The following is a 26,724-nucleotide window of genomic DNA, read 5'->3' as shown; positions in this document are numbered from 1 at the left end:
TCGGACTGTGATCAAAACGCTACGGACGTCGAGAACAACCGGTGAGTGTAAACCAAGAATCAACGTTCAAAACACTCTGCCGATTTCTTCGAAGCAATTTGCAGTGAACGATGAGATCAAACATTGTATCGGAGGTAAAAACATCAAACACCTTGTACTCGTTTCTTCTTTGTTGCTTCAGTTGATATGAAGTAAGCGTATTTCGATTTTACTCTCTTTGCGTGTGTGTGTTCGTGTTTAATTCTTTCTTCAGCAAGAATTGTTAGGGTATTAGTTGGTGCGAACGGTTTCTTGTTAATTGGATGAGAATTTAAACAATTCGGAACTTGTTGTAGGTTTTGCGAAGTGGTCGTAAGATCAAGTTTCAAGTGCTAAGATAATGTGTAGGGAAATGGGGTGGTTTTTTGTAGTTCTTGGTCTATTCTTTAATTTGATTATTAGATTTAATCAAGTTTGCGGGAAAATCGTAACCTTGTCTCGTTGTGGGATTTCTTGATTGTTCTTGATTTCGCATTGATTGGTTTAAAGCTTGGATTCGATCTCTAGCTTAAAGCAAAAGGAGAATTGTAACAGAAAGGAAAAAAAAAAGTGGAAGGAAAATAAATAGACAAGGATCAACTTTCCTGGAAATACAATCAAGACTAACCTACCAGGATGGAGAAGAATCCACTGTTGAACTCAATTGAAAGAATACAGGGTGTAGAGATGCTGAACTAACCCTAACCCTAACCCTAACCCAAAATTGGGCTCTGAGATTGGGTGGAATGGAACTAGGGAACTAGTTATGGGTCGGGGATAAATGATTGGATACACACTCTATTTTGAAAGTGAGGAGTTTATGCTTACAAAGTAGTATGGCATGGTGTAGGTTCCGCAAAATAGTTGTTCTTGAATTGGTGGTCATTTACGAACCTTTATTTATGTGCATGTTCTTTTCATCCCTAATGTTGGAACTTGAAAGTTTTTTAAGTACTTTTAGTTTCTTTTTAAATTCATTTGCAACCAGTTAAATTAGCACATCCACACTTTGAGATGTGTTATCCGCAATGTAGACCTCTTGATGCATAAGTGGCAAAGGGAGATTTGTGACAAGAGGAGGGTGTTTGAAAGACATGCTATAGATGACAATAATGAAAGACACAAGTTATGACACAATATTTGAGTTTTAAATGTTACATTCAGTGTTCCCACCTACTCTTTTAGTTTTAAACTAAAAGGCAATAAAGAAATCTTGAATGAGAAAGAACATCTTTGCCTTTTGATTGTGGAACTAACATCTTTCCCTTTCAAAACACCAATCATTCATTAATTTTTTTTGAAGTTCCTGGATTGATAGGTCGCTTTTGACCCATAACAGTATACAGATTTTCATAATTATAACGTTTTTCTTTCCATATTGTTCCATGCAAATAGACGTCCTCTTTTTAATACATAAAATCTATCTATTCTTTTTTAACGGAAGGGTGTTTAACTGTTTTATATATTTAACAAATAGCAAAACAATTTCCTTAACTATGGTTGAGTCAACGTTGCAATTTGCACGAGAAACAAAGCATACAAAACATAGTCGAACGCAATAACCAAATATTAAATAAAATTAACCCAGTAAACCTGGTGCAGAGATAGGGTTTGATGGGTAAGATATAGTGATGTACATAGACTTTGCTTCTACTCCAAGAGTTAGAGAGGTTGTTTTCGTGAAGACCCCAGGCTTGCTAAATAAAAATTAAGAGGAACAAGCAAGCAGACTACATGTGAGAGACTGTGTGTATAAAGAAGCAACAATTATAAAGCAAAACAGAGAATACATCGAGGACAGATGCGACATGCGAGGGTAATAGGTTAAACAAACAAGGAACACAAAGAACTCAATACTGGCAACTACTGTACAAGAAGAAAAACTAAGATCGGTATATTGCAAACATGTTACACACGCAGATACGAGGCCAAAAAAAGATCTGTCTCGGCTCTCAGCCCTACCGGCAACCTGTCTACGTGCATGCACATGCTCTAAACTGGCATATGTATTGCTGATCCCAAATCGAACAAATAACAAGGTATGGTGCAGCAATCATTTATTACCTATGTTTTGTACTATGTAAACAAGGTACCAGCTACCTTGGAGACCTGTTGATGTTAATATAGCCCCGTAGTCAGGAGAGATGTTAGTGACTGGAAATGGAGTTTTCCTGGGATAGGAGAGCATGTGGAGGATGCTATGTAAATCCCAAAAGTGAATCGATTGATTCATATCCTTATAAATTTTTCGTGGCACGTGTTGTTAGTGACTTAGTGTATTTCAATTAACTTCAAAAAGAAGGAAGAAGGGAAGTGTTTCAAAGCAAATCAGCCTGAACTTCCGTTTTTTGCTTCTATTAGTATTTGATTCACTGTTCTCTTGATACTGAGTAAGTTCTGGTCTGAACAGGCAGGGTTTCCTACAAGATTTAAGCAATGGTGGGAAGGCATACCATTCCTTACTTCTGTGGTGGTTGCAGTTTGTGCCGTGATTTACTTGGTTTGTCTTTTGGTTGGCTATGACTCTTTTGCAGAAGTATGTTTCTGGCCCTCTGCTGTTATTTCAAAGTTTCAAGGTATGTAATGATTTCTAGACCGAATAATCACCACTTGCTATGTTATTATGCATGATCTAGTTTTTAAAGTCCTATAAGGCATCCTTTCAGTTTTTTCTTGTTCCCTTATTCTCTAGTGTGTTCCCCTATGCCATATACTTCTCTGGACGGACTATGGTTTGCGGTTGTTTAATCTTTTTCTCTTTGTTTTGGTTTCTATTTCTTTTGCAGTTTACAGGGTTTTCACTTCTATATTCTTTCATGGTTCAATACTTCATCTCGTATTCAATATGTTGGCCCTGGTTCCTTTAGGCTCAGAGCTGGAGAGAGTTATGGGCTCAATCCGTTTGTTGTACATGATTGTTCTGTTGGCTACAAGCAGCGCTATTTTTCACCTTCTAATTACATTAATAGCTGCCTACAACCCCATTCACTCGTATTACCATTTTATGGATGAGTGTGCGATTGGCTTCTCTGGCGTTCTCTTCTCTATGATTGTTATAGAGACGAGTCTAAATGGAGTCCAATCTAGAAGGTTAGTTTCTTCAGTGTTGACTCTAAATTGATATTTTGTAGTATCATATAGATAATGGTAAAGCTATAATATTACGTGCTTCTATATTTTTAGACTTATTTGAAGATTATTTGTGCTTTCCAAGACTGATTGGTTATCGATTACATTCCTTTAGTTAATGGATGCTAGGATAAATTGAAAGAAAAATTCCCATATCTCAATCGATCTTGATTTGCTTCTATGTTACTGATTGACCTATTTCTTTCTTTTTGCAGTGTGTTTGGACTTTTTAATGTGCCTGCTAAGTTGTAAGTACTTTTCACCTAAGTTTTTTTTTTTTCTTTCATTTTTTGCATTATTTAAGACTTCCACGTTGTGATTGCTTGCAATATGTTTCAGGTATCCATGGATATTATTGGTGGTGTTCCAGCTTCTCATGACAAACATTTCATTGCTTGGACACTTATGTGGGATTTTATCTGGATTTGCATGTAGGATTCTTTTCCCTTCATGGTCACAAGTGTACTTCCCTCTCCCTTTGCTCGTAGTCTCTTACAATACATGTTTATTTTGATTTCAGACACTTATGGATTATTCAACTTTATAATACCGGGGAGCTCTTTCTATTCGGGCATAGAATCCTCTTCTTGGCTTGTAAGTATTGTTTCGATTCATTTTGAGCTTCAAATTGTATATAAGTTTTGTAAATTCAATTTAACGCAATTTATGGATGGTCCTATAAGATTCATATAAATATTGCATCCAACAAAATAGAAGACAAAGCATATCAAATCTTGAAATAGAGTGAGAGAAGTTAACTGACATGAGATGCCGGTAGATTGACGTCATCATGATCCTAAATTTATTTGTATAGTGAGGAAAAATATAACTCATTATATAATAGAGATTTCTATAAATAGTATTACAAGGAGTGCTCATCTAGAAACAGATCTTTTTAAATTTGCATTGGGAGAATGAGGATCCACGTTTTAGTACCTAGGGGGCAAGTGGCAAGTGGGTACCATTCTTTCAGCGAACGTGTCACGTTCCAAGTTTTTTATCAATATGCATCCACAATCCAACATATCTCACATGTTTGTTACGATAAATTATGTTTCCATAATCCACATATCTCATATGTTCATTACAGCAAATTAAGCATGCTTAAGTATACAACAAATATGATGGAAGTTGTAAATCATTTGAATCTTAACAAAACAAATACGTGTATCTGGTTTCATTTAAAAAATGCTCATAGTAACCTCGTTGGGTGGATGATAATCTAACCCCTTTACCATCATCCAAGGCATTGTTCCTCGACCTATGAAACATCTCAGAATCACATTCTATTACTAATCGTTTAAATTCATTATCTCAATTCCCTTTAAAATAACTTCAAAACTGCAACGTATAACCCTCATATAACCCTCATTAGTTCATCATTCTTAAAACCCTAAAACATTTTAACCCTAAAGTATCAACTAAAGTTTACATACACGTAAACCATTCAAACATATACTAACTTATATATCTATACATATTCTCACCAAAACAAACCCAAAATTTCCATTTTCCAACTTAATACAGAAGGATGCCGTAATGGCGCTTATAAATGACTAAATTTCTTGAATCCAAGACATACCAAATTTTTGTATGCTAGGGTATGTTGCTCTCTTCAATGATATGGACAAGTTCTGTGAAGAATTCAAAAGCTAAATCCTAAGAAATCATTACCTCCAAATAATGAGTATTCTTTATGTTTTTCTCTTCTTCTTCCCGTTTCTTCTCGTTCTTTATTTTTTTCCTTCCTGAGAGAGTGAAAGTGAGGGGATGTATGGGAACGGTTTTATTAATATGAATTATAAATCTCTCAAGTTAACCTCATTGCTCCCTTAAACACTTTAATATATTTCCAATACTCGTTTTAGAATTTAATTTTAAATTCAATATATTCTCAAATATTCTAATGCTACATTAGTACATTATGTAAACATACTTTATCGTACCCTTATCTTATTTTATTATAGATAATATACTTGATAAATTTGTGGGTGTTACAATTGTAACTCTCCTGATGAAATGTCTAAATTTGAATGGCAATTAATGAAGGGAGAAAGGGTTTTAACATGAGAAAAGTGGTGCAATCTCCATCCTTTCAATAATATCACCAGGCAAGATGCATCCAGGAAGAAACACAAAAGTCAATCATACACCATGTAAAGATAGTTGTCTTGAAAATATCATGCAAATAAATGGAAAATAGAAAAAGTAACACAATCTTTGTTGTTTCGTTTTGAAGTGATATTTGGCATACTCCAAATGAAAATATTAGTAATTTTGGGAAATCATGAAATCTGTCTACACTATTATTTAAGGTGCGCATGACTTCTGAAAGTTTATAAGAAATTATACATGCACACACACACACACATCTATACATACAAACACTCATTAAAAGGGATGAAAAGCAATACATGGTTAAAGTATTGAATTTATTGTAGCGTCATTAACGCCAGCATGCATAGATTGAGACGATCACATGTACATTAAAATTCTTAACATCCAATTAAAGAATCACACCCATTAACAATTTAACTATAAGATACATCTGTCAACATCTTTGATGTAATATCTTAACAATTTTGCTGATGATTATATTCCAATGTGTGTTCTTTTGCAGTCAACTTGTGTGCGTAGACCAAAATATATAATGTGCACAGGTGGGGAGCCTTCTGGATACATCCCTACATATTCCACTCGTAATACAGCATCCAGGTAGTTTGTCCCCTAACACACGGCATTTTGTTCTCTTATTTGCAATATTTTCTCTCTGATGATATATATTTATAAAATTGTCAGTGAATCGCTTTCTGGGAATATGTGGTCAAACTTGTCTTCATGGATGCCACGGAGAGAGGTTCCTTCCCAGGTATGCAATCAATTGAACGTTATAGCAAGGCTGCATCTGCCCGTTTTGCAATCAATTATGTTTGGCCCTCTCTTTACCTATTGCTGACTGTCACTGATTCGGTCAGCACGGCTGACTCGGTCAGCATTAGCTAGTTTACCTAAAGACTGATATGACTGATATTGCTGACCTAGCACGTACCTGGTCAACAATATTATTTCACTTACTGGGTCAGCAAGAGATAAATACGTTTAATTTTTTAAGAAAAAATTGATAACTATGTCAACCTATATAAAGAATTGGTGTTAGAAATGCAAGAGAGTATTTAGTACTCATGAACTTGGCAGATGCTAGTTTGGCGTTCAAAGTTAAAAGACGACAATAGCTTTACATCTTATTTTTCATACTATATGCAGTCAACAGAAGAAAGTAGCAGGTTCCCTGGCCGTGGAAGGACACTTGGTGCACCCCAAATGGAAACAGTATCCAACAACAGTTCTGACTCGAGCCTACAGGCTAGACTGTTGGAAACCCCTGTCCGCCCTTCAACTCAGGAACCTATAGGTGCAGGACAGCAGAGAAATGATAGAAGGTACTACAAAGAGGTGATCATTTGCAGGCTCGGTTCGGATACAGGCCGGGCCTAACCTATTTTTTTGTCCAACAGTCCTAATATAGCGAACCCAAACCCTTTTTTGCGGGATTGAAAATTTTTCCATACCACCCCTATAAACGGGTCTAAAAGATATTTTAGCTATAAAAAATATAACGTATGTAAAATAAAGGATTAGCAGACCAGACGGGTCTAACGGGTGGTCCCATCCATGAACAGCTGAAATGGAAGTTGCAATTTACCCGTTGACTATATCATGTCTATTCTGCTTTTCTCTGTTTGTGTTTTTTTTTCTTGGATGCTGGTTCTAAACCACCAAAAAGAAGCAAAACAACAATTTGAAAGTTGATTGGATCATCTTTGTTGGGTGTTTGTACTTTAGGCAGCCAGGGATAGATAACACAGCAGCTGCAACTATGGGCTCCCCTGTCAGTCAGGTTATATCCTATCTTTGATCTCAGAGTCGAAAAATCAAATCTATTTTTGTTCCTATTTTGGGAATGTTGTCGGTTAGAACCAACTTATATAGAAATATATATATATATATATATATATATATCTTGTGTAACTTTATATAAATGCAGGTCACAGTTGCATCAGATGAAGACATTCAAAAGCTTCTAGCAATGGGTTTTGATAAGGTAAAACAATGATCCTTATAAAGATACCCCCCTGCCTCCCTCCCTCCCTCCCTCCCTCCCTGGTTTCTTGAAAGATGCTTTGCGGTTTGTTTCAGACACAGGTGGAAGTTGCCATAGCAGCTGCAGATGGAGATGTGAATGTAGCTGTTGAAATACTCATGAGCCAACAGGTAAGTATCTGAAAGCTTGTATTGTAAAAACCCTGAGGGCCAGCCTGACTCGTAAATAAACCCATGCCTTGTGGTTCCTTCTTATGGGCCTCTCGGGATTTTCCTGGTTGTTGTCTTCGGTCCCCATATGGTACGCAGGATAGGACCGGATGAGACATGACAATACAAAAACTTCTTGTCCTATGTTTGATGTGATATTAGACTGGAAATCCGGAACCTAAGTGAGATAAAAATGCATTTTTTCCGTCCCACCAATGGAACAAAAGTAACATAGATGGGACAAAATTGGTAAATTACAGAACTACCCATGTCAAATTAATATCCTTTCACAATTTTTTCACCGGCCTACATCACTCTCCGCACGTCGAGTCTTGTCCTATCTTGTCCTGTCCATGTACCAAACAAACCCAAATGGGATTAGTCGATGTACGTGCAAGTTGGCCCGGACATCCACAATTACCAAAAATAAATTAAAAAACTTGTGTTGAACCACCTATGGAGAAAATTTTGGTTGGCATTGTGCAGGGATGACTTGAAAAGGTTGTTTCTTAACGGAAAAACGCATATCCGGCTTAGGGAGGCATCGTGCTTGTGGATATTTGTCTCTATGTCTAATGATCTTTCCAACTGTACCTTCTTTCAGATCTTTAGTTTTGATTTAGACTATCATATACTTGAAGAACGAAAAAATGTGAACTTGTCGTGTTAATGATTAGGGCAATTAGCGTGTGATGACTAGGACTCACCGCTTATCGGAAACTGCACTTTTTTATGTACTTAAAAGTGGTTGTATATGATTGCTGCTGAAATTTTATGCGATCCAGGGTTGGCTTCCCAATTTGTATGTTTCTTGGTTCGGGCTTTTTATAGAAGGATTCAGAGGTTAATCGCGTATATGCGTAATTTTGGGCAACAAAATACTGGTTGATGGCCGGTTTTAAGGCGTTTGAACATCCCAATCCAACTAGTATCGTTTGAAATATCTCAACTTGTTAAAAAAAATATTCAAGAATAACCCAACCCCTGTGGGTTGGGATGGTCGGGGGTTATGACATAATAGCATCACAGGGGAACAAAGGAAAAGCTCGACTAGCATCAAGGAAAAGCAGAACATTCATTCAAATAGGAAAAGAAAAACCACTATCTGATTAGTTTGAGCTTGACTCTAAAGGTCAAAAGTACCAGAAGATCTTAGGTTCAAATCCAAGGAGGAATAAAAATCCCCTGTGGCCATAGAGCTTCAAATGCGGTGACTCCGGGCTATTTGCAAAGCAAGTGGTCGCCTGGGATTAGTCGGCTCGCATAGCGGGTTGGATATCCAGGTTAATAAAAAAAGTTACTGGTAAAATTGTGATATAATTATGAAAAGAGCTAACTAGTTGTTTGTCGTAGTCATGCAGATCAAAAACGGGTCTAAACAGAAGATGCGTGTAACACATAAGATGGGTATAGGTTTATTGTATTGGGTTGTGTTAAAATAGTTTTAACATAATTAGTTTCGACCACAGTACCGTTCTTTAGCATGTTAAATGTGTGATTTTGACCGGACCCCTAAATTTTTGGAGCTTAGTTTTACATTATTTAGGGTATTTCATCAATGAATGTAAAATTATAGCTCACCTCAGTGCCCTCTAATTTCTATTGGAAAACAAAAGTAATACGTCTCATCATCACCTCTGTAATTTGTAATTTATGTATGTATCTGTTTTATCTCATTTTGCAACAAGACCTCTAAAAAGATTGAAACGTCCATGTTCAACCCAATACCCGTGGTTTGAATATTTTACAGCTCAATTAGCTACCAGATGGCTTTAGGTTGAGTTGACTAGGTTAGTCAGGTTTTTACCCATAAGCCAAAACATCAAACCAAACAGGGTCAAGCCAAATCGGTCAGTATGATGCGGTTTTGAAACAAAGCGGTTCTTTTTAGCTTTGGTTCAATTATGAAAATTGTTTCGTCTTCAGGATTGGCATGTGTCGTCGTATTTCCTCCAAATGATACATATATTTTATGTCGTGGAACAAAGGTTTGTGTTAACCCAGAGCTTTACATCGTACTGATCACAGTGATCTAGCGAAGCTGCATTTTTTAACCCGATACCTTGTTATGAAAACTTCATCACTTTCTCCTGGGATAATTCAACATGAGTTTAAATGAATACTATTGAAACATTTAACGTGAATTAAAATTTTATTTGAACGATGAATTGAAGATGTTTTATGATATACAATCATACAGAGAAGGGTTCATATCTGATATCTGGGTATCAAATTAATTATGAAAAAACAAGATACCAAGCGTTTTTACACATGAAAGACGAATAATATACAATAACGTAAACGTTCCGAACATGACTCAGGTGCTTAAGATACATAGTTCAACAACATATACTCGATTACACACATTTACTACCACGACACAATAAGTGGTTTACAACATAACAAATACCAATTGAACGTATGGCTTCAAGTTCCGCCTTTGCCATAACTTACTTATGATTATACGACACCTTGGAAAGGGAGCAACGAGAATTAGCTCGACAACGCCTTTTGGGGACGAACGATTAGAACGGGACATTTCGCATGATGTGCACAATAATCACTAATGCTTCCGAGTACGGCCCTACGTGATTAATCGAGGTTATTTATTACAAGATATTGATAATATTGATTTTGATTCGTTATATTTTTCATTTTATTAAAATAATATTTTAAATAATTTTAAACAATTTTTTAAATTTATTTTGAAATTAATAGGATTTAGGGTACCTTTTGATATGGCCAAGACCTCTGCTGCCAACAACCAGAAGATCGACATCCATTTGCTCCACAGCTTCCACTAATATTTCCTTTGGCTTTCCCTTTAATACCAAATACTCTGCTTTTATCTGTTAATACAGTAAAATAATCAGTGTTTTCAAAGGCTCGTTATAACAGCTGTAATGATGTACTGTAACTCAAGGTTCGCATTGCGTGCCACTGACAAGGCATATCTATGTGTGTGTGTGTGTGTGTATCTATATCAACCGTTTGCTCATTTATACTGTATTATAAAGCATTTGATAAAAAAAATTAAAAACCATTTTTTATGCATGAAATACAGTTTACTGATGCATATTATTTAAAATTCAAGATTACAATTAAATTATGCATATGTACAACTTATTAAATCTCCATTTTTGAATTCGTGTAACTAACTGCGGATAAACATAATCAAATAGAGGATAAACATCGCATTTAAATATAAAAAATCTAAGATATAATTAGGATAGTCATTGACTTTTAACAAAATACTTAATTATTATCTTTATAAAAAGAATATTATTAAACCAAAAATAAAAAAATTAAAGAAATACACAAAAAATAGAGAAATTTTAAATAGTTAGTTTGATACTTATATAAATATTTTTTTTCATTTTTTTTATCATATCTTCATATTTATATTTTATTCAAAAATAAAAACATTATGCATTCTCAAAAACACATAAAATCGTATTATAACATCGGTGGAGACAAAAAAAATTAAAATAGAGATGTATCTCGCTGCATTGTGCGAGTACCCTTCCAGTCTAATTTAATGGTCATATAGAGTCTCTTGATTCAAAAGTTATGGTAAACGACCCTTAATTAATGATGTTAACGTTCATATATGTATGAATTTTTGTCCGAGTGTTCATGAAAAAGGGTATATGGTAAGTTTAGGAGGATATAACATATAATTTTGAACAACCTTATGTTCGTCGCACAATTCTGTAGCACGAGCGAGAACTTTGGCGCCACTTTCTTCCTCTGCTTTCAAAACCGATTCCTTCATCCCGGGCGTTGTAAATAGAACTATAAATAAAAATTTAAATTGTAAAAACAGATAATATTAAACCAGAACTGTATCTGTGTAATACAACACGAGAAATCTTGATTCTCAATTCTGAAGCCGAGTACTCAAACCCACAAATCCTAATTTGCGATTGGTTCATTCTCAATTGGTTTTATAGAGTCCAAATATAGTAAACAGGGTTGGGTGCACATGAGAACGACTTCTTGTTATGAGATCTGTGAGACCACAAAATAACACTGAAACATCACAGCATAAAATTGTCAAGGTACAAAAAATAGTGAAACCTCACAACAAAAACACTGTGAATTCGCCTTTTTATTTTTCTAAATATGATAAAAGCTTTTAACAACATGAGTTAAATGTTTTCTAACATAGTAAACAAGGTGGGGTTCACGTGATATCAGTCTGTTTTCATAAGACTATAAAATAACATTGAAACTTCACAGCATAAAATTGTGAAGATATAAAAAACATCAAAACTTCAGAGAAAAACACTATGAATGTTTACCTTTATTATGTTTCATTGTTAAAGTTCAGTATTATTTACGTGGTCCCACAAAAATAAGATATATATAACTACTTACTAGGGCCAACAGGGAGGGCGGTGTAAGAAGGTTGAAAGGGAGGTTGAACGTGAACCACCGTGACGGAAAACGGAGGATCCTTATCGGCGGTGGGGGAGTGATGGAAGAGGTGTTCGAGAGCCCATTGGAGGGCGTGGAAACTTCCATCGCTCTCGTCTACAGCTATCCATATCTTCATTGTTGACTTCTCCTCCGCCGCCGTCTCCTCCCCTCCGTTCACCGTTTTCATCTCCGCCGCCGCCGTCTCCTCCTTTGCATTCGCCATCTCCGTCTCTCTCTCTAGAATTCTGAAATAAACACCTTTGCCACCTTTGTTTCAGTGTCCAGATAAGGCAAGGAGTATTACGTCTATATATACGAAATTACCAAATTCACTTTTTCATATTTTTTAAATTAAAATTATATTTTAGTATCGTCCTCTTGTCTAAAAGTGTTACAATAAGTTTGTAAAGTTAAGCATTTTTAACAAGCTTTTTAGGACAATTTTAAAATAAATTGTGATATGAAACTTTATTTTAAAATCATTTAAAAAAATCTTGTTAAAACGTCTATAAACATCTTATAAACTTATTGTAACAATTGTTAAGAAAAACGCATTTTAGTTTGGTTCTCTAAACTTAAGTCTAATAAAGTATTTTATTAGGACACCTAATGACCTATACAGTTTAGACGACGTCTTATAAAACCAATTTTGTTATATTGTCTTTAAATTTGTATCAATATTATTTAACTACTGATTAATTGTTTTTTTATTAACTTCGATATCCAACCCGCTATGCGAGCCGATTAATCTTAGTATGACCACCTGCAAAAGTTTTTTGATTTTACAAACAACTATATATTAATTTAACTTATAAATTATGTAAATCAAAAGTTTCTATAGGAGTTTCAGTTTTTTACCAAGACAAACCAACCAGTTCTCATATCAATCGTAAGAATTGAGTCGGTACCAATATACTTGATTAGTAGTATCGTACCGACTATCTGTACGTTGTTGGTAATGTGGTACTAGAAGTCGTGTACCATGGTAATACCGTATCAACATATACCAATCGAAAAAAGCTGATATCAAATATAGTTGGTTAATATATAGTATAAAATATTTATATACTAATTATAATTGATGGATATATATATATATATATATATATATATATATATATAACATGGTATTATGACATGTTTACCTTTACTTTTTAACGAAGGATGATGTAAAGGAAGCATGGGCCAATATCCCTTTATATCATGATATCATCTTAACTTTTTTTTAAATTATGACACACCACTTCTTTAATTTTCTTTTTTTTTTACAAACTTTGTTTGCTTTTTTATTTTTGTTTTGATTAAATATTCATAATATTTTCATCAAAATTCAGTTGCACGAATAAATGCATATTCCAATGGATATATTTCGCTAAAATTGTTTGGAATTCGGTAATGAATAAATATTGTTAACTATCGTTGAAAGAAACTTCGTTGAAGAAACAGTAATCGTATTAATTTTTATTAGGTTTCGGTGAGAATGAAGGGATGGGATAACTACTATTGGATCAATCATAATTAAAGATCAACAATAATGTGATGCACCGAGATGTACTGGATCAATTCCGGTGATAATGCAATTAATAGGGTGGGGATGAGATTAAAATTGATCAAGAGTTCAGATCTCTTCGTACACTTTTCACATTAACTCTTATTCTTACATGATCTTTCGTCTATACATACATACATGCATATATGAACATGTGCACATCTCTCTCTCTCTCTCTGTGTGTGTGTGTGTGTGTGTGTGTGTGTACATGTAGAGAGGGTTTTAAATATAAACCATACAAATTAATCAATTGAGATATTTATAAAAATAATGAGAGCTCATTTATTATGATCTGAATATGGAATACTATTATAGTTCGCTAGTAATAGAAAATACTCAAGATATTGTTAGAACCATATACTTATTAGACTAGATGGGCGTTTGAAAGTGATTTAAACGCTCTATATAAATGACATTGTTTCTCTCTCTTTCTATATATATATATATATATATATATATATATAGAGAGAGAGAGAGGGGGGGGGGTCCATCAAATGCAAATGAACCAAATGTTATAAACCAATTTCAATCGGCTATTTAGTCCAATGAATATATGGTTTCATTAATATATTGATTGTTTCTTAATATAAAGCGTTAATCATAATCAATAAACTCTAACCATCTTCCTTATAAATTCATCATTATCATAAATATCTTAATTGATTGTTTTATATGGTTTATAATCCTTGCATGATTTGTATTTGATTTATAATCTATTATATATATATATACACACACACACATATAGATGAGCGATCAAATGCAAACTACCTAATTTGTACAAACCATGCAAACCACAATCATCGGTCGATTTCATTGTTTAATCTTATGAATTTTTTTATGAAATTGTTTCATATAATACTTTTTTTGATTAAGTTGTTTCATATAATACTTTTTTTGAAATTGTTTCATATAATTTTTTTTTTTGAAATTGTTTGATATAATACTTAATGAAACTGTTTCATGTATTTTTTTTAAAAATTAAAATAATGAAATTGATAATATCTATGATTAACACCTTCCACAATAAAAATGATTAATCATCTTCTCATAATTATAAAAAAATGAACAAAATGAAAATTTATGATTGGTTGAATGAGGTTTGTACGGTTTGTACAAATAACGTGGTTTGCAAAGTAAACATCCTCTCTATATATATATATATATATATATATATATAGAGAGAGAGAGAGAGAGAGAGAGAGTTGGGATCATGTGAGACAAAACTGTTTTCGTGAGGCAAATGAGACACGATTTTTACATTTGAATCTTCACAGCAAAACACTGTGAAAAAACATTGTGAATGTAACATTCACATTTGTTTTTGCTGTTAAGATTCGGCTTTTTTTACAATGTAAAAATCATGTCTCTCAAAAATAGTCTTGCTTCACGTAAAAATCGTGTCTCACGTGTCTTCCAAAAGACCCCCCCCCCCCCCAAAAAAAATGTATTATATCGAACAATAATGCGAAATAAAGATTAAAAAAGATATAGCTTTTAGGCCAATTCATATCGATCAAAAAGGCATCCCCTTTTTATCTAAGCTTTTGATTCATGGCTATGTTTTATCGACCTAAATCTCTCCAAAGTCGACACCTAGTTTTCGATCTTCGGGGTCCTTCTTTTTCGTTTATCGTTTGCAAATGACTAATAAGAACCACGTCTTTTCGTCAATTACATTATTCTCCTTCGATCCTTCACATAACAAACGACCTCTCCCGCAACCATTGGTCATGTTAATCAAGTTGTTTATACCTTTTTGAACATAGTATCATATGTAATCATCTTCTAAAAAATCAACTATCTTCTCCAGAGAGATTCATTTTCATTTGAAAAGTTATAAGTATTTGAGAAGTAAATAAGTGATCTTAATCTTTCATACGGTCAAGATTGGTTTGCGGCTTTGACTGGTCAAACGAAAAATAAATGGGTAGTTTCGTAACTTTTACAAAGTGCGGCAAACAAATGTATATGTGAACTCATAAGTGCATACATGAACCCATAGTTTAGATGTGAACTCATAAGTGCATATATGAACCCATAGTTCATACGTGAATTAGTTAATTAGTTCATACGTAATCAGTTAAATAGTTCATACATAATTCACACGAGTTCACATATGAACATATAGTTCATATGTGAATCATATGGATTCACATATGCACTTGTTTTGCCATCTATTTATGAAAGTGTTGAAACTACTCCTCGATCTCCCGCATATCATGCAGGGAATTATCCGGCACTTCACAGTCAAAGCCGCAAAATCTTGACCAGATGAAGGACAAGAATCAAATCTCTACTTCTCAAATAAACCTATGAATATATATATATATATATATATATATATATATATATATATATATATATACGCAAAGAATCGTGTGAGAATAAAGTTAAGATGATAAGCGTGATAAGAGTTTTGGTTCCTTGATCACCTTTAATCTCAGACTACCCATGAATTGCGCTTGATATGAGGATCAATCGGATGCATATGGGTGCATCCGATTCTAATTCTAATATGCATCAAAAGATAGAGATCTCTTCTTACGCTTCTCAACTTAACCCTTCTTATCACCGAAATCCAACCATATATATGTGTGTGTCTGTTAAATCAAATGAGAACCACAAAAATGCTACAAACCAATAAGAAGTGGTTTAAAAAGTTTTTTCTACATACTATTTCCTCAAATGCTAGAATTAAAATATATGCTTCTCTACTATTGTTTCATAATATGATTGACGCATATTTTTCATTTCACTAAATGAACCTAAAAAGGTTTTCACATGTTATTTTTTTCATAAAATAGAACATAAATATATGTAAAAAAATATCTTAAATCATAGCTTTTGATGAAAAAAATCATATAAAAAAAATTATATTACTTTTCATGGGTTTATAATGTTTTATGATTTTTATTTAATTATCATTTTCCTTCATATATATATATATATATATATATATATATATATATATATACACACACACATATATAAACGCACAAATAATGTTAGACGTCTATATTATTGACATTCACTTTGTTTATTCAGCACAGTAACTAAAAAACACTTTATTTTAGATCATACATACATATTGATCAATATAAACAACTTAATTTTTTCGCTATGCTCAAATCACACATGTTCTCCATTCAGTATCTTTCACAAACTAAATTATCGTAACATTTAAAACAAAAACCACAAGGCGAAAACAACATTCGACATACCATCAAGATCGACCACTTCTCGAGTTGAGTTGCGGACAAAGTTACTTGTGGCGGGGAGGCTTTACTATCAATATCGGGCATCGTGCATGATGCGCACAGAAATCACTTATGCTTCCCAAGAAAGCGCTGCATGAATTAAGTCATCATCCAACAGACCGTTTTACTTTTAAAACAACGTTGGCCCGTTGATTACTTTTCAATTACCTTTTGATTGTGCCGAGACCACGACTACCAACGACGAGAAGATCAATATGCATTTGTTCCACAACTTCACAAATCATCTCTTTAGGGTCCCCTTCCAAAATTAGGGTTTCTGCTTTGATCTACACATAAACGACCCAAAAACTAGATCACGTTTTTCATAACTCATATACACAGGGTCATATATAGAGATGACAAAAAACTCCACACCCGAGAGGAACCCGATACCTGCCCCCTTTTGACCGGAGAATCCCCGAGCAGTTGACCAGGGATGGGGATGGGAAATCCTTGAATTTATAAAACAGAGATGAGGATACCCTTCATCCCAACCCCAAACCCGACATCGACTATTAGTTATACATTTTTATGTATGTATATACCAAGTATAATAATACACCAAGAAACCTAATTAGTCTATACAATGTGTAAATATAATCAATTTTTCCATAATGAAAACCTGTAAAAAGGTTACATCATTGATTTGTTTGTTTATGGGAAACTTTTGTTGATATAAAGACGTGATTATATAAAACTTAAAATCATTACATATTGGTTTGAGCTTGGCTCCAAAGGTCAAAAGTACTTGGAGGTCTCAGGTTCAAATTCGATGAGGAAAAAAAATCTCCTTGTGGCCACGGAGGTTCAAATACGGTGACTTCGGGCTATCTGCAGCAGGTGGTCACCCTAGGATTAGTCGGCTCGCTAGCGGATTGAATATTCAGGTTAATAAAAAAAATACTACATATTGTAATTAATATATTTGTGTTCGAACTACGTTTTTTATATTACCCTTATATAAATCCAACAATTAAAATTTGAGTAATTAATATTTTAGCATTATATGTCGTTTATACATAAAAATATGCATTCATACACATAATATATAAACTCATTACGTAAAAAATTAAAGTGTATAGACAAGGAAAAGTCTCCGATTCCCTGATGGGGATGGGGATGGGGATGGAATCTGACTCCCCAACGGGGATGAGATTGTGATCCCCGATACACCAAACCTTCTGGTCATCTCTAGTCGGACATTGGTTGAAAGGGATCACGTGCACTCGTTCAACTGATTTACGTAAGTTACTTTTTTTTGGATATAAAAGATGCACCCTTTAAACATTGAGAGGTGTTAGATATTAGAAAATACAAACAAAAAAAAACAACCAAAATAAGCAAAATAGTCCATCGAAATCAACTAAAAAACTTAAATAATCTCTCTGAGAAAGTAGAATTCGACTGAAAACACATTTGGTGGCCTAATTTACGGGTCTTGATCCACTTTAAAGTGAAACCACTCGGTATTAAACACATGTTCTAACCATCGTTAAAGAGGAAATTAATACGAAATTTTGTGTTTAGTACTCTAATCATTGTATTTGTAGTTTTGTTATAAACTAACGCATCGATAATTTATATAAAATGGTTGCCAATTACCTTCATTTCTTTACAAACTTTCAATGCACGAGAGAGAAGTGCGGACGCGTTTTGCCGTTGCGCTCTTCTTACGGACTCCACCATCGCGGAGGACACGTACATTGCTACATAACAAGAAAAATACATTATATAATGATTAGAGAACGAAAGTCATCAACGAAAGTTGACTTTTTTTGTTAGCCGGTGTGGATTTGGTCCGGTGGAAAAGCAGCCGAAAACACCCAGTTTTCTAGTAGTGTATATCATCGTGGCAGTTGTCGATATCTTGAAACTTTATTGCATCTTTTTAATAGGAAAATGAGTATCGCTTGATGACAACATGTAAAAAAGTTTGTCTTATGGACCGTTATAAAATGCTTACTCAATAAACGCTTATCAAATCACATTACTTACCAGATGATCAAGAATCTTATCCAATAAACGCTTACCAATTACATTACCTTACTAGATGAAGGTGACAAGAATCAAGAATCTTATTTGATAAGAACGATGGGTAATACGAGTCTAGTCTTATTGGGGCAGGTGAGGATGACGACTTCCACCTAGTTACCGCTTGGGTGTCAACGGGGTAAATTGTTGTATACAGGGATGCAAGCTTATCCAACAAAATAAGTTATAGTGTTGAATTTTATCCGTTAATGCTTACTCGATCATCGCTTGGGTAAACGACCCTTTGATAATTTGAAAAAAACGTGTACCTAACCTAATTGTAATTTTCAAAAGATAAAGGTGCTATTTTAATAAAAAAGGAAAACCAAAGGGGGTAGAGTGTGAATATAATTCAAAGTACGAACAAGCCTCAGAAGGGATGGCATAGCGCTCGAAAGGTTGAATGACATGAGCAACGGTGATCATCCCATGTTCCGGTTCCGGATCCGGATCCGGTTCCGCCAAAGGGATTTGTTCACCGGTGGCCGGAGTCGGAGATACGGCGACGGCGGCAGGCTTGTTGAATAGGTTTTCAACGGTCCATTTCAGAGCGTATAAGCTCATATCACTCTCGTCCACTGCTACCATCACCGTCGGCCTCTTCTTCCTCCTCTCCTCCGCCATCAACGGGTTCCGCAACGGCGGTTGCTCCGTCGTCTTCCGCCGCTCTCCATTCTCACCTGTTCTCTCGACCTCCATTTTAGTTTCGTTGAAAGTGTCGATCGAAGTGCTTGACGCATGCTTCCAAACGCGACTCAAGACCGACTTCTATCATATAAGACCAATTAATCGGCATACGTGGCAAACAGCAATACACGTGGCATTATTGTATTCTTACGTGGACAGTTTTCACGAGCATTATAGTTTTGAAATTTTGCAAAAAAAATTTGTGGTAAAGTAAAAAGAATAGCATGGAAGCGTGAATGGATTATAGACTATATAGTAGGTGTGTTTATGGGTTGGGTTGATTGGGTTGAATACATTTGAACAATATAATTTAATGTTTGTGGTTTGAAAAATCTTAACCCAAACCAAAGTGCAACCCAATCCGTACGGGGTTGGTCGGGTTGATAATTTGGTACATTAAAATATTATTTTAACCTTGAAAATGTTGTTTTTCTACTCATAATTTCTTTTCATCATCAACCATTTGATACAATTTATTCATTTTTTTACGTATATCACATTCAGTTAATTTTCTCAGTTTACATATATATGTTCACAGTTACTGAACATATATACGAATGAATTATACATATATGTGAATATATTGAAAATATGTGTATATGAAGAGCGTACGTGATAGTTTAATTGTCTAATGTATATATTAATAGAAATTTAACGATCATATTAAATCCAATAAATAAAAAGTTATCGGGTTAGGTTGGGTTCAAATAATAGCAATCCAATATCAACCCAATACCTATGGTTTGAAAATTTTACAACTCGATAAGACATCGGTTGCTTCGAGTTAAGTTATTTCGTGTTGGGTTGGGTTGGGTTGATCGGGTTTTGTAGCACCCCTACTATATAGATGAAAAAAACTTATTTATAAGTCACAAAGTATAAAAAAGACAAATTACATGAAAAAGTAACGTATTTTAGTTTGATTTATATTTTAAGTATCGTACTTTTAGAATTTTTATTTTGGTACCTAAGATGTAAAGTTTTAAACATTTAAGTACCCTGGTAACCGGTTGAAGCATTAATCGGTTATCATGCTGATGTGGCGAGTGATGTTAGTATTATTTGCTGACGTGGTTAATGACATGAATTTTTTAATTTAAAATTAGATTTCAACCGGTTATCCAGATATTTAAATATTTAAAATTTTACATATTATATAACAAAATTAAAGTTTTGAAAGTATGTTACCCAAAATATGAATCAAGTTAAAGTACATTATTTTTTCATGCAATTTATCCGGACAAAAATCACAACTTTTAGCAAACCACAAGGACTAAAAATGTAAATTTACTCCAAATATTATTCATAGCATACTACAAATTTGGTTCAAGAGGTTTGTAAAAACTAAGTTTTGGTCCTTACAATTTTGAAATTATAAGATTATCATCATGGTTAATAAAAACGTTCAATATTGATCTCTCTCTTTAACGATCATTACAAATTTCCATTAAATAAGGGTCATTTTTGTTATTTTATCAATTTTTTGTCTTTAAAACAATAAAAAACGAAAAGAACCAAATCATAACATTGATTTTAATTGAGAAAAGTAAATGGACGTTAAAGTGAGATCAATTTAAAAAAAAATGTAGACCTAAAGGGATATTTTATATTAAATGAAGTTATAGGTACTATTTCTGTAAATAAACGATAACCACATGACTAAATTTGTAATTTACTCAAAATCTCAAAAGTCAACTAAAAGCTTCTCAAAATTTTAAGTTAATTACATTTTCGTCCTTGTGGTTTTATAGAATCTACGTAGAAAGTTTTTCCCCCCTAACTTCGTTAAAAAAGCTTTATTAAATTAAGGGTATTTTAATATTCTAGTATTTTCATTTTTATTTATTTTTATATTAAAAATATTAAAATATATATATAACTTATCTATACTATATTATAAAGCATTTGATAAAAACTCTTAAAAACCATTTTTTATGCATAAAGTATTGTATATTGATGCATGTTACTTAAAATTCAAGATTACATGTAATTTTGCGTAAGTACAACTTATTAAAGCTTCATTTTTTAAATTCGTGTAAATAACTACAGATAAACATAATAAAATACATGATAAACATCTATTTTAAATATAGAATATCTAAAATATAATTAAAATAATTATTGAGTTATAACATAATATTTAATTATTATCTTTATAAAAAATCATATTATTAAACCAAAATAAATTACTTTGTTATTAAATCTAAATTAAATTATAATAAAAAATTGAATTAAAGAAATTACATTAAGAAAAAAAGAGCTATTAAATAGTTAATTTGATATTAATATCGATTTTATTTTTTTCAAAATTTTATGCTATCTTCAAATTTACATTTCATTCAAAATAAAAACATTATCACCTTCTCAAAAACGCATAAAATCGTATTATATCAATAGAGACAAATATTAAAAATTAAACATTAAGATGGAGATTTATCTTGCTGTATTGCGCGAGTACTTTTTTAGTTATTCCTAATGACCCTCTATACAATATTAAAAAAACATTTGACAAAAACTCTTAAAAATCATCTTTTATGCATGAAATACTGTTTATTGATGTATATTACTTAAAAATAAAAATTACAAGTATATATATATATATATATATATATATATAATTTAATTTGTATATATAACTTAATGTGTATATATAATAATTTTTTATTTTATTATGTTATAGGGGTGAAATAGTAATTTTTTATTATCATTGTTATACTTTTTTGGGTGGAATAAAGAACTCTAATTTTATCCAATTAAATTGGGATTTTATCATATTTTGTCTCACCTTGTATTTCTCCAATGTCATAATATCATTTATACATCAAACAAAGTATTAAATGACTATGTAAAATCCAATATTAAAATCTAAAAAAGAGGAATGTTTTTTTTTAATTTTTTTTATTAACCTGGATATCTAAACCTGTCAGGATCCAAACGCTTACCACTACGCCAAAAACAATTGCTGATGGAGAAGGTGCAACTTATTTCCTTACAAAACCTGTCAGAATCCAAGCGTTTACAACTACGTCAAAAGCAATTGTTGATAGATAATGTGCAATTTGTTTCCATATAGTGTAACAATCAGCGCCACGTTATGATTTATGAATAAGCTGATTAATGACACAAAATCCCCCACATCATTTGCCAGCACTAACAAGATATTCGCTAGAAAGACAATGGCTGCACAACATGCCTTTGACATTATTATGCACTTCATGGATTCGAATCCGTGACCTGCTTTGATACCACATGTTATGATTCAAATGCTTATCATTACGCCAAAAACGATTGTTGATGAAGAATGTGCAACTTATTTCTTTATAGTGTAGCAGTTAGCACCATGTTTCGATTTAAAAAGATGTTGGTCAATGACCCAACAAAACCACTATGCGAGCCAACTAATCCCATAATGACCACCGCTTCGTGATAGTTCGGAGTCACCGCATTTGAACCTCTATGGATAATATATACTTGGGAGTAAAGTGTAATCAAATTCCAAATTATTTTAGATTATTTATTGCAATTCATATATTTTGTAAAAAGTTTGTTGGAAGATATTGTTTTATAAAAAGTTTATTGAATACTGTCGTTAATGAAAAGTTTGTTAAAAATTACTGATTTGTATAAAATTTGTTGGAACTTATTATTTATATAAAGTTTGTTAAAAATTATTATTTTATAATTAAAAAAAACTGTTGAAAATTACTATTTCATATAATTTTTTTTAAAGTTCATTAAAGTAATAACCATCTTAAATATTTTAATTTTAATAAATATAATTAATATTATGAGAGCATATCGAAAAAAATCTTTTTATAAAATATAGAAAATATAGGTTTTGTTCTAATAGATTCTTTAGCACGAGATTTAAGTATTACTTCATTTATGAAAATCATAGTAATAGGGTCGCAATGACCAAACCCGGAATAACACAACATTTGATAAGACATAACTGAACATATAAAATGACCAATTTACCAAACTATAATAAAATAAATACTTTTATAAACAAAATATATCATTAAAAAATTTATGTCAAACGATTAAAATGACATAAAAATAAAAAAAATTGCGTACTTTCGAATTTTTGTTTAATACCTTTTATAATTTTTTTATCATTAATATTTAATAAATTATATAAATTAATTAAAATAAATGAATCATATAATAATAATAGTTTGAATATATCAAAGTGAAAGTTTAAATAAATATACAATACAATAAATACAATTTAAAGGATGAGTACCATGTAAGGACGAAGGCGTATTTGATAATTTATAAGGGAATTAATTTTTATTTTAAAGTTACTAGAACTGTACCGTACAATGTAGCATGATACATCTTGATTTTAATGTATGTCTTATTATTTGTTCCTGTTGGCTTTATAATATAGTTTGTATAGTGTTGAGAAAGTGAAAGTATTTTCGGTTGTTTATCAATTTTATGGAGTATTTTGATGTTGAAAGTTATCGTTTCTTGTATAATTTATTTCAGATATTTTTTTTATAATTTAATTTTTTTAGATTACTAATGAAGATGTAATTTATTTCGGCTACACAATGTTTTATGAAGATAATGATGAAGTATTATGAGTTTAATGATTATCTTAATTATATTTTAGATATATTATATTTAAAACAAATGTTTATTTTGTGTTTGATTATATTCATCACTTAGTTATGTTAATTCAAACATGCAATTCTAAAGAGTTATATGTAACACCCCAAAGCCCAAAGCAACGAACTAGCCCAATAACTTCGAATGCAACTTAAAACCATGGTGGAAGTTATTAGTAGCCCACTACTTGGGACTTATAAGGAGTTAACAATTCTCACTTTCTATACATGTGGGACGAGTTGTTACAAACTCCCCCACTTAAACTTCTGACGTCCTCGTCATGTTTATCCAGAATCTTCCTCCTTGTCATCGGCAATGTGGGATTTGCCTAAGATGTTACAAACATCCCCTCTCGAGGACTCATCATACCCGATGAGGTTTGCCCCACCATCCCGATGGTACAAGAATCGGCTCTGATACCAGAAGTTTGGTTTTTAAAATTTAAATAATTCCTTATTTTATGCAAAAGAAGTTGTTTGGAATTAAATTTTTAAAAAAATATATATATTGAGAGGGTGTATAAATAGGTGTGTGTAGTAGCCTTTAGAAAGGCTTGAAGAAAAGAAAAAAAAAAGACGGGAATTCGGGGAAGAACGAGACTGCGAATCGAGGGTGAGAATTCGGTTTCATAAGCGTTCAAGCATCGATAAGATTATTAGTCAGGCGAGTCTTCATGAGATTTTAATTGGGATGCATGCTTATGTACAAATTATTTGAGCATTACAATATTATTTTTCTTATGTACATGTTTATGGGTTTAATACATGTATATAAATTATTATTGTGGGTTGCATGCTATTTGTTTGCATGTTTTATTTTAAAAACATCAATTAGCATGTTATTCTATTTTGTCGGGTATGGAAAGGGGTCAAAAGTCATAAGGGATGGTACATCCTAGGGAGGGGTAACCGGACAAGGGATAGCCGTGTAACCCGGGGAAGTGCCGATAACGGTAAGACCTTAACCCGATGGGAAAATTAAGAGATCTCATTATTATTTCAAAAGGGTTTAAAACAAATGTGCATATTATTTTATTTGGAGTATTATTTATTTATGCATGATGTGAAATGTATGATTGTGCATGAAAACCATGAACTCACCGAGCTTTATAAAACTGACTATTAGTATGCATCTCATGAGCTGAGTATTCAAGAACGGAAAAGGGCAAGGGTTCTGCGTAGGAGTTAAAAATTTTATTCGAGTTATGAATTATAGAATTCGTATTAGCTTAACTGAATTTATTGTAATGTAACCCGATATGGGATGGGTTAATTTTGAGACATTTATTTACGATTAAATTATTGTAAGACTTTCGCTGCGATAAGGCTTTATTAGCCGCTAGAATTTGGATTTTATTTTATTTTATTACGTGACACCTTGTATTTGAAAGGAGGGTGTTACATTATACTTATGCACTATTTACTTGTAATCTTGAATTTCAAGTAATATGTATCGATAAACAATATTTGATATATAAAAAATGGTTTTTAAGACTTTACCTCGAATGCTTTATGATATAGTATATATATTAGTAAAATACAAGCTTGTTCCATGAAGTGAGGATGGAACACACCTGTTTTATTTTATTCTATTATATTTATGTTTATTCCAAAAACTATTATATCAAAATTGGAGTTAATTTTTTAATATGAATTTGAATTTTCCATCTTAATTTATTTGAAGATGTTTTTGAAGATCCCATTAAACAAGTACAACTGATTAGACGCTACGCATTAGGGGTGACAATGGGTCAAGTTAGGTTGGATTTGGTTTAACCCATTTATTAAACATGTTAAAAATCTCAATTCAATTGAACCGAACCTGCTTAAATAACTTTTAACCCAACCCAACATGTTACCTAAATGAGTTGATAGCAAGTTGACATGTTTATGATTTTCTCAACTCAAACTGTTAAATAAATAAGTTGAACCTGACTTGATTCATTTAATTAAAAAAATTTAAATAAAAATAAAAAGAATTAGACTATTAATTTTACGACAAATACGAATAAATTGTTCAATGTTTGAATAAAACACAACCACAAATGCAAATAAATTGTTCAAAGTTTCAATCTTACCTCTTCAATCGATGGAGAGTTGGAGTGTTATGCTAGAGGCGGACATAATGAACTGATTATTAGGGTTTAATTTTTACAGATGGGAGAGAGAAATAGGTTGAAAATAAATATTACAGTTAAATAATAATATTTAATTAAAAATAGAATAAAATAGTATAATAGTTTAAATAAGTTGAAAACAGGTCCAAAATTTCAATCCAATCCAATCCAACTGATTTAAATAAATGAGTTAGACGGGTTAACTAATTAAATGAGTTAAAATCTCAATCCAACCTGCTAATTTTGGGTTGGATTCAGGTTGAGTCAATTTTTGCCAGCTCTACTAGGCTTGCCATTCCTCCCTTCTCTTACTTTTTCACAAATAGCCCTTGTATTTTGTAGAAATTTCAAACATAAAACAAACTTAAAATTGCATAATTAGCATTATTTTGATAAACTTTGTAAAAAAAATGACTGATAGGTAAATTCAATTGATCAAAATGACTATTTTAATTAATTTTTTATATTATATTATTAGAGATTTGTTTTAATTATATATTAATATATTATAATTAATTAATTTTTTAAGATATTCTTTTTTATTATTTTACATTTTTAACACCTAGTTTTACCAAATTTGATCA

The 26,724-nt window shown here is 32.4% G+C and overlaps 3 protein-coding genes across 6 annotated transcripts; 1 reads left to right on the top strand and 2 right to left on the bottom strand.

Annotated features, from left to right (window-relative positions):
- On the top strand, positions 1–8,255 carry LOC112519055 (rhomboid-like protein 15). 3 transcript variants are annotated; one of them, XM_025126993.1, is made up of 13 exons: positions 1–134; positions 2,429–2,594; positions 2,805–3,108; positions 3,363–3,395; positions 3,487–3,578; positions 3,668–3,741; positions 5,768–5,862; positions 5,947–6,016; positions 6,412–6,587; positions 6,991–7,045; positions 7,193–7,249; positions 7,345–7,419; positions 7,945–8,255. In XM_025126993.1, exons 1-13 carry the CDS (start codon positions 111–113, stop codon positions 7,948–7,950), a joined length of 1,227 nt encoding a protein of 408 aa, XP_024982761.1. In that variant the 5' UTR covers positions 1–110; the 3' UTR covers positions 7,951–8,255. The 3 variants fall into 3 exon arrangements, with proteins under 3 accessions (XP_024982761.1, XP_024982760.1, XP_024982762.1); XM_025126994.1 differs by lacking the exon at positions 7,945–8,255 and having other exon boundaries at positions 22–134; positions 2,429–2,457; positions 2,553–2,594; positions 7,345–7,431; XM_025126992.1 differs by lacking the exon at positions 7,945–8,255 and having other exon boundaries at positions 7,345–7,431.
- A 1,410-nt stretch (positions 8,256–9,665) lies between these two features.
- Positions 9,666–12,171, bottom strand: LOC112519538 (universal stress protein in QAH/OAS sulfhydrylase 3'region-like). The gene is made up of 4 exons (XM_025127727.1): positions 11,839–12,171; positions 11,150–11,253; positions 10,189–10,307; positions 9,666–10,042 (listed from the first exon to the last, which is right to left on the bottom strand). The coding sequence occupies exons 1-4, from the start codon at positions 12,101–12,103 to the stop codon at positions 9,952–9,954; spliced, it is 579 nt and encodes a 192-aa protein (XP_024983495.1). The 5' UTR covers positions 12,104–12,171; the 3' UTR covers positions 9,666–9,951.
- A 4,288-nt stretch (positions 12,172–16,459) lies between these two features.
- LOC112519537 (universal stress protein in QAH/OAS sulfhydrylase 3'region-like) lies at positions 16,460–19,443 on the bottom strand. Of its 2 annotated transcripts, XM_025127725.1 has the most exons (4): positions 19,086–19,443; positions 18,292–18,395; positions 16,858–16,976; positions 16,460–16,779 (listed from the first exon to the last, which is right to left on the bottom strand). In XM_025127725.1, exons 1-4 carry the CDS (start codon positions 19,417–19,419, stop codon positions 16,695–16,697), a joined length of 642 nt encoding a protein of 213 aa, XP_024983493.1. In that variant the 5' UTR covers positions 19,420–19,443; the 3' UTR covers positions 16,460–16,694. The 2 variants fall into 2 exon arrangements, with proteins under 2 accessions (XP_024983493.1, XP_024983494.1); XM_025127726.1 differs by lacking the exons at positions 16,460–16,779; positions 16,858–16,976 and adding an exon at positions 16,983–17,142.
- Between the last annotated feature and the right edge of the window lie 7,281 nt (positions 19,444–26,724).

The sequence above is a fragment of the Cynara cardunculus genome (assembly GCF_001531365.2).
Source record: "Cynara cardunculus var. scolymus isolate 2C chromosome LG 10, CcrdV1, whole genome shotgun sequence".
Lineage (NCBI taxonomy): Eukaryota > Viridiplantae > Streptophyta > Magnoliopsida > Asterales > Asteraceae > Cynara > Cynara cardunculus.
Note: the sequence above shows the minus strand (reverse complement) of the source record. Positions and strands in the feature narration are given on the sequence as shown.

What these genes read in the sequence shown, in the direction of transcription:
- LOC112519537 (XM_025127725.1), bottom strand. Translation starts at nt 19,419, where the DNA reads ATGGAGGTCGAGAGAACAGGTGAGAATGGAGAGCGGCGGAAGACGACG. An exon ending in TGCCATCCCTTCTGAGGCTT is followed by an intron (nt 18,396 to 19,085) that starts GTTCGTACTTTG and finishes CTTGTTATGTAG; the next exon opens with CAATGTACGTGTCCTCCGCG. An exon ending in AAGTTTGTAAAGAAATGAAG is followed by an intron (nt 16,977 to 18,291) that starts GTAATTGGCAAC and finishes GTTTATGTGTAG; the next exon opens with ATCAAAGCAGAAACCCTAAT.
- LOC112519538 (XM_025127727.1), bottom strand. Translation starts at nt 12,103, where the DNA reads ATGGCGAATGCAAAGGAGGAGACGGCGGCGGCGGAGATGAAAACGGTG. An exon ending in AATTGTGCGACGAACATAAG is followed by an intron (nt 10,308 to 11,149) that starts GTTGTTCAAAAT and finishes CTGTATTAACAG; the next exon opens with ATAAAAGCAGAGTATTTGGT. An exon ending in GGTCTTGGCCATATCAAAAG is followed by an intron (nt 10,043 to 10,188) that starts GTACCCTAAATC and finishes TTAATCACGTAG; the next exon opens with GGCCGTACTCGGAAGCATTA.
- LOC112519055 (XM_025126992.1), top strand. Translation starts at nt 111, where the DNA reads ATGAGATCAAACATTGTATCGGAG. An exon ending in TGTTATTTCAAAGTTTCAAG is followed by an intron (nt 2,595 to 2,804) that starts GTATGTAATGAT and finishes TTTCTTTTGCAG; the next exon opens with TTTACAGGGTTTTCACTTCT. An exon ending in TAGCAATGGGTTTTGATAAG is followed by an intron (nt 7,250 to 7,344) that starts GTAAAACAATGA and finishes GGTTTGTTTCAG; the next exon opens with ACACAGGTGGAAGTTGCCAT.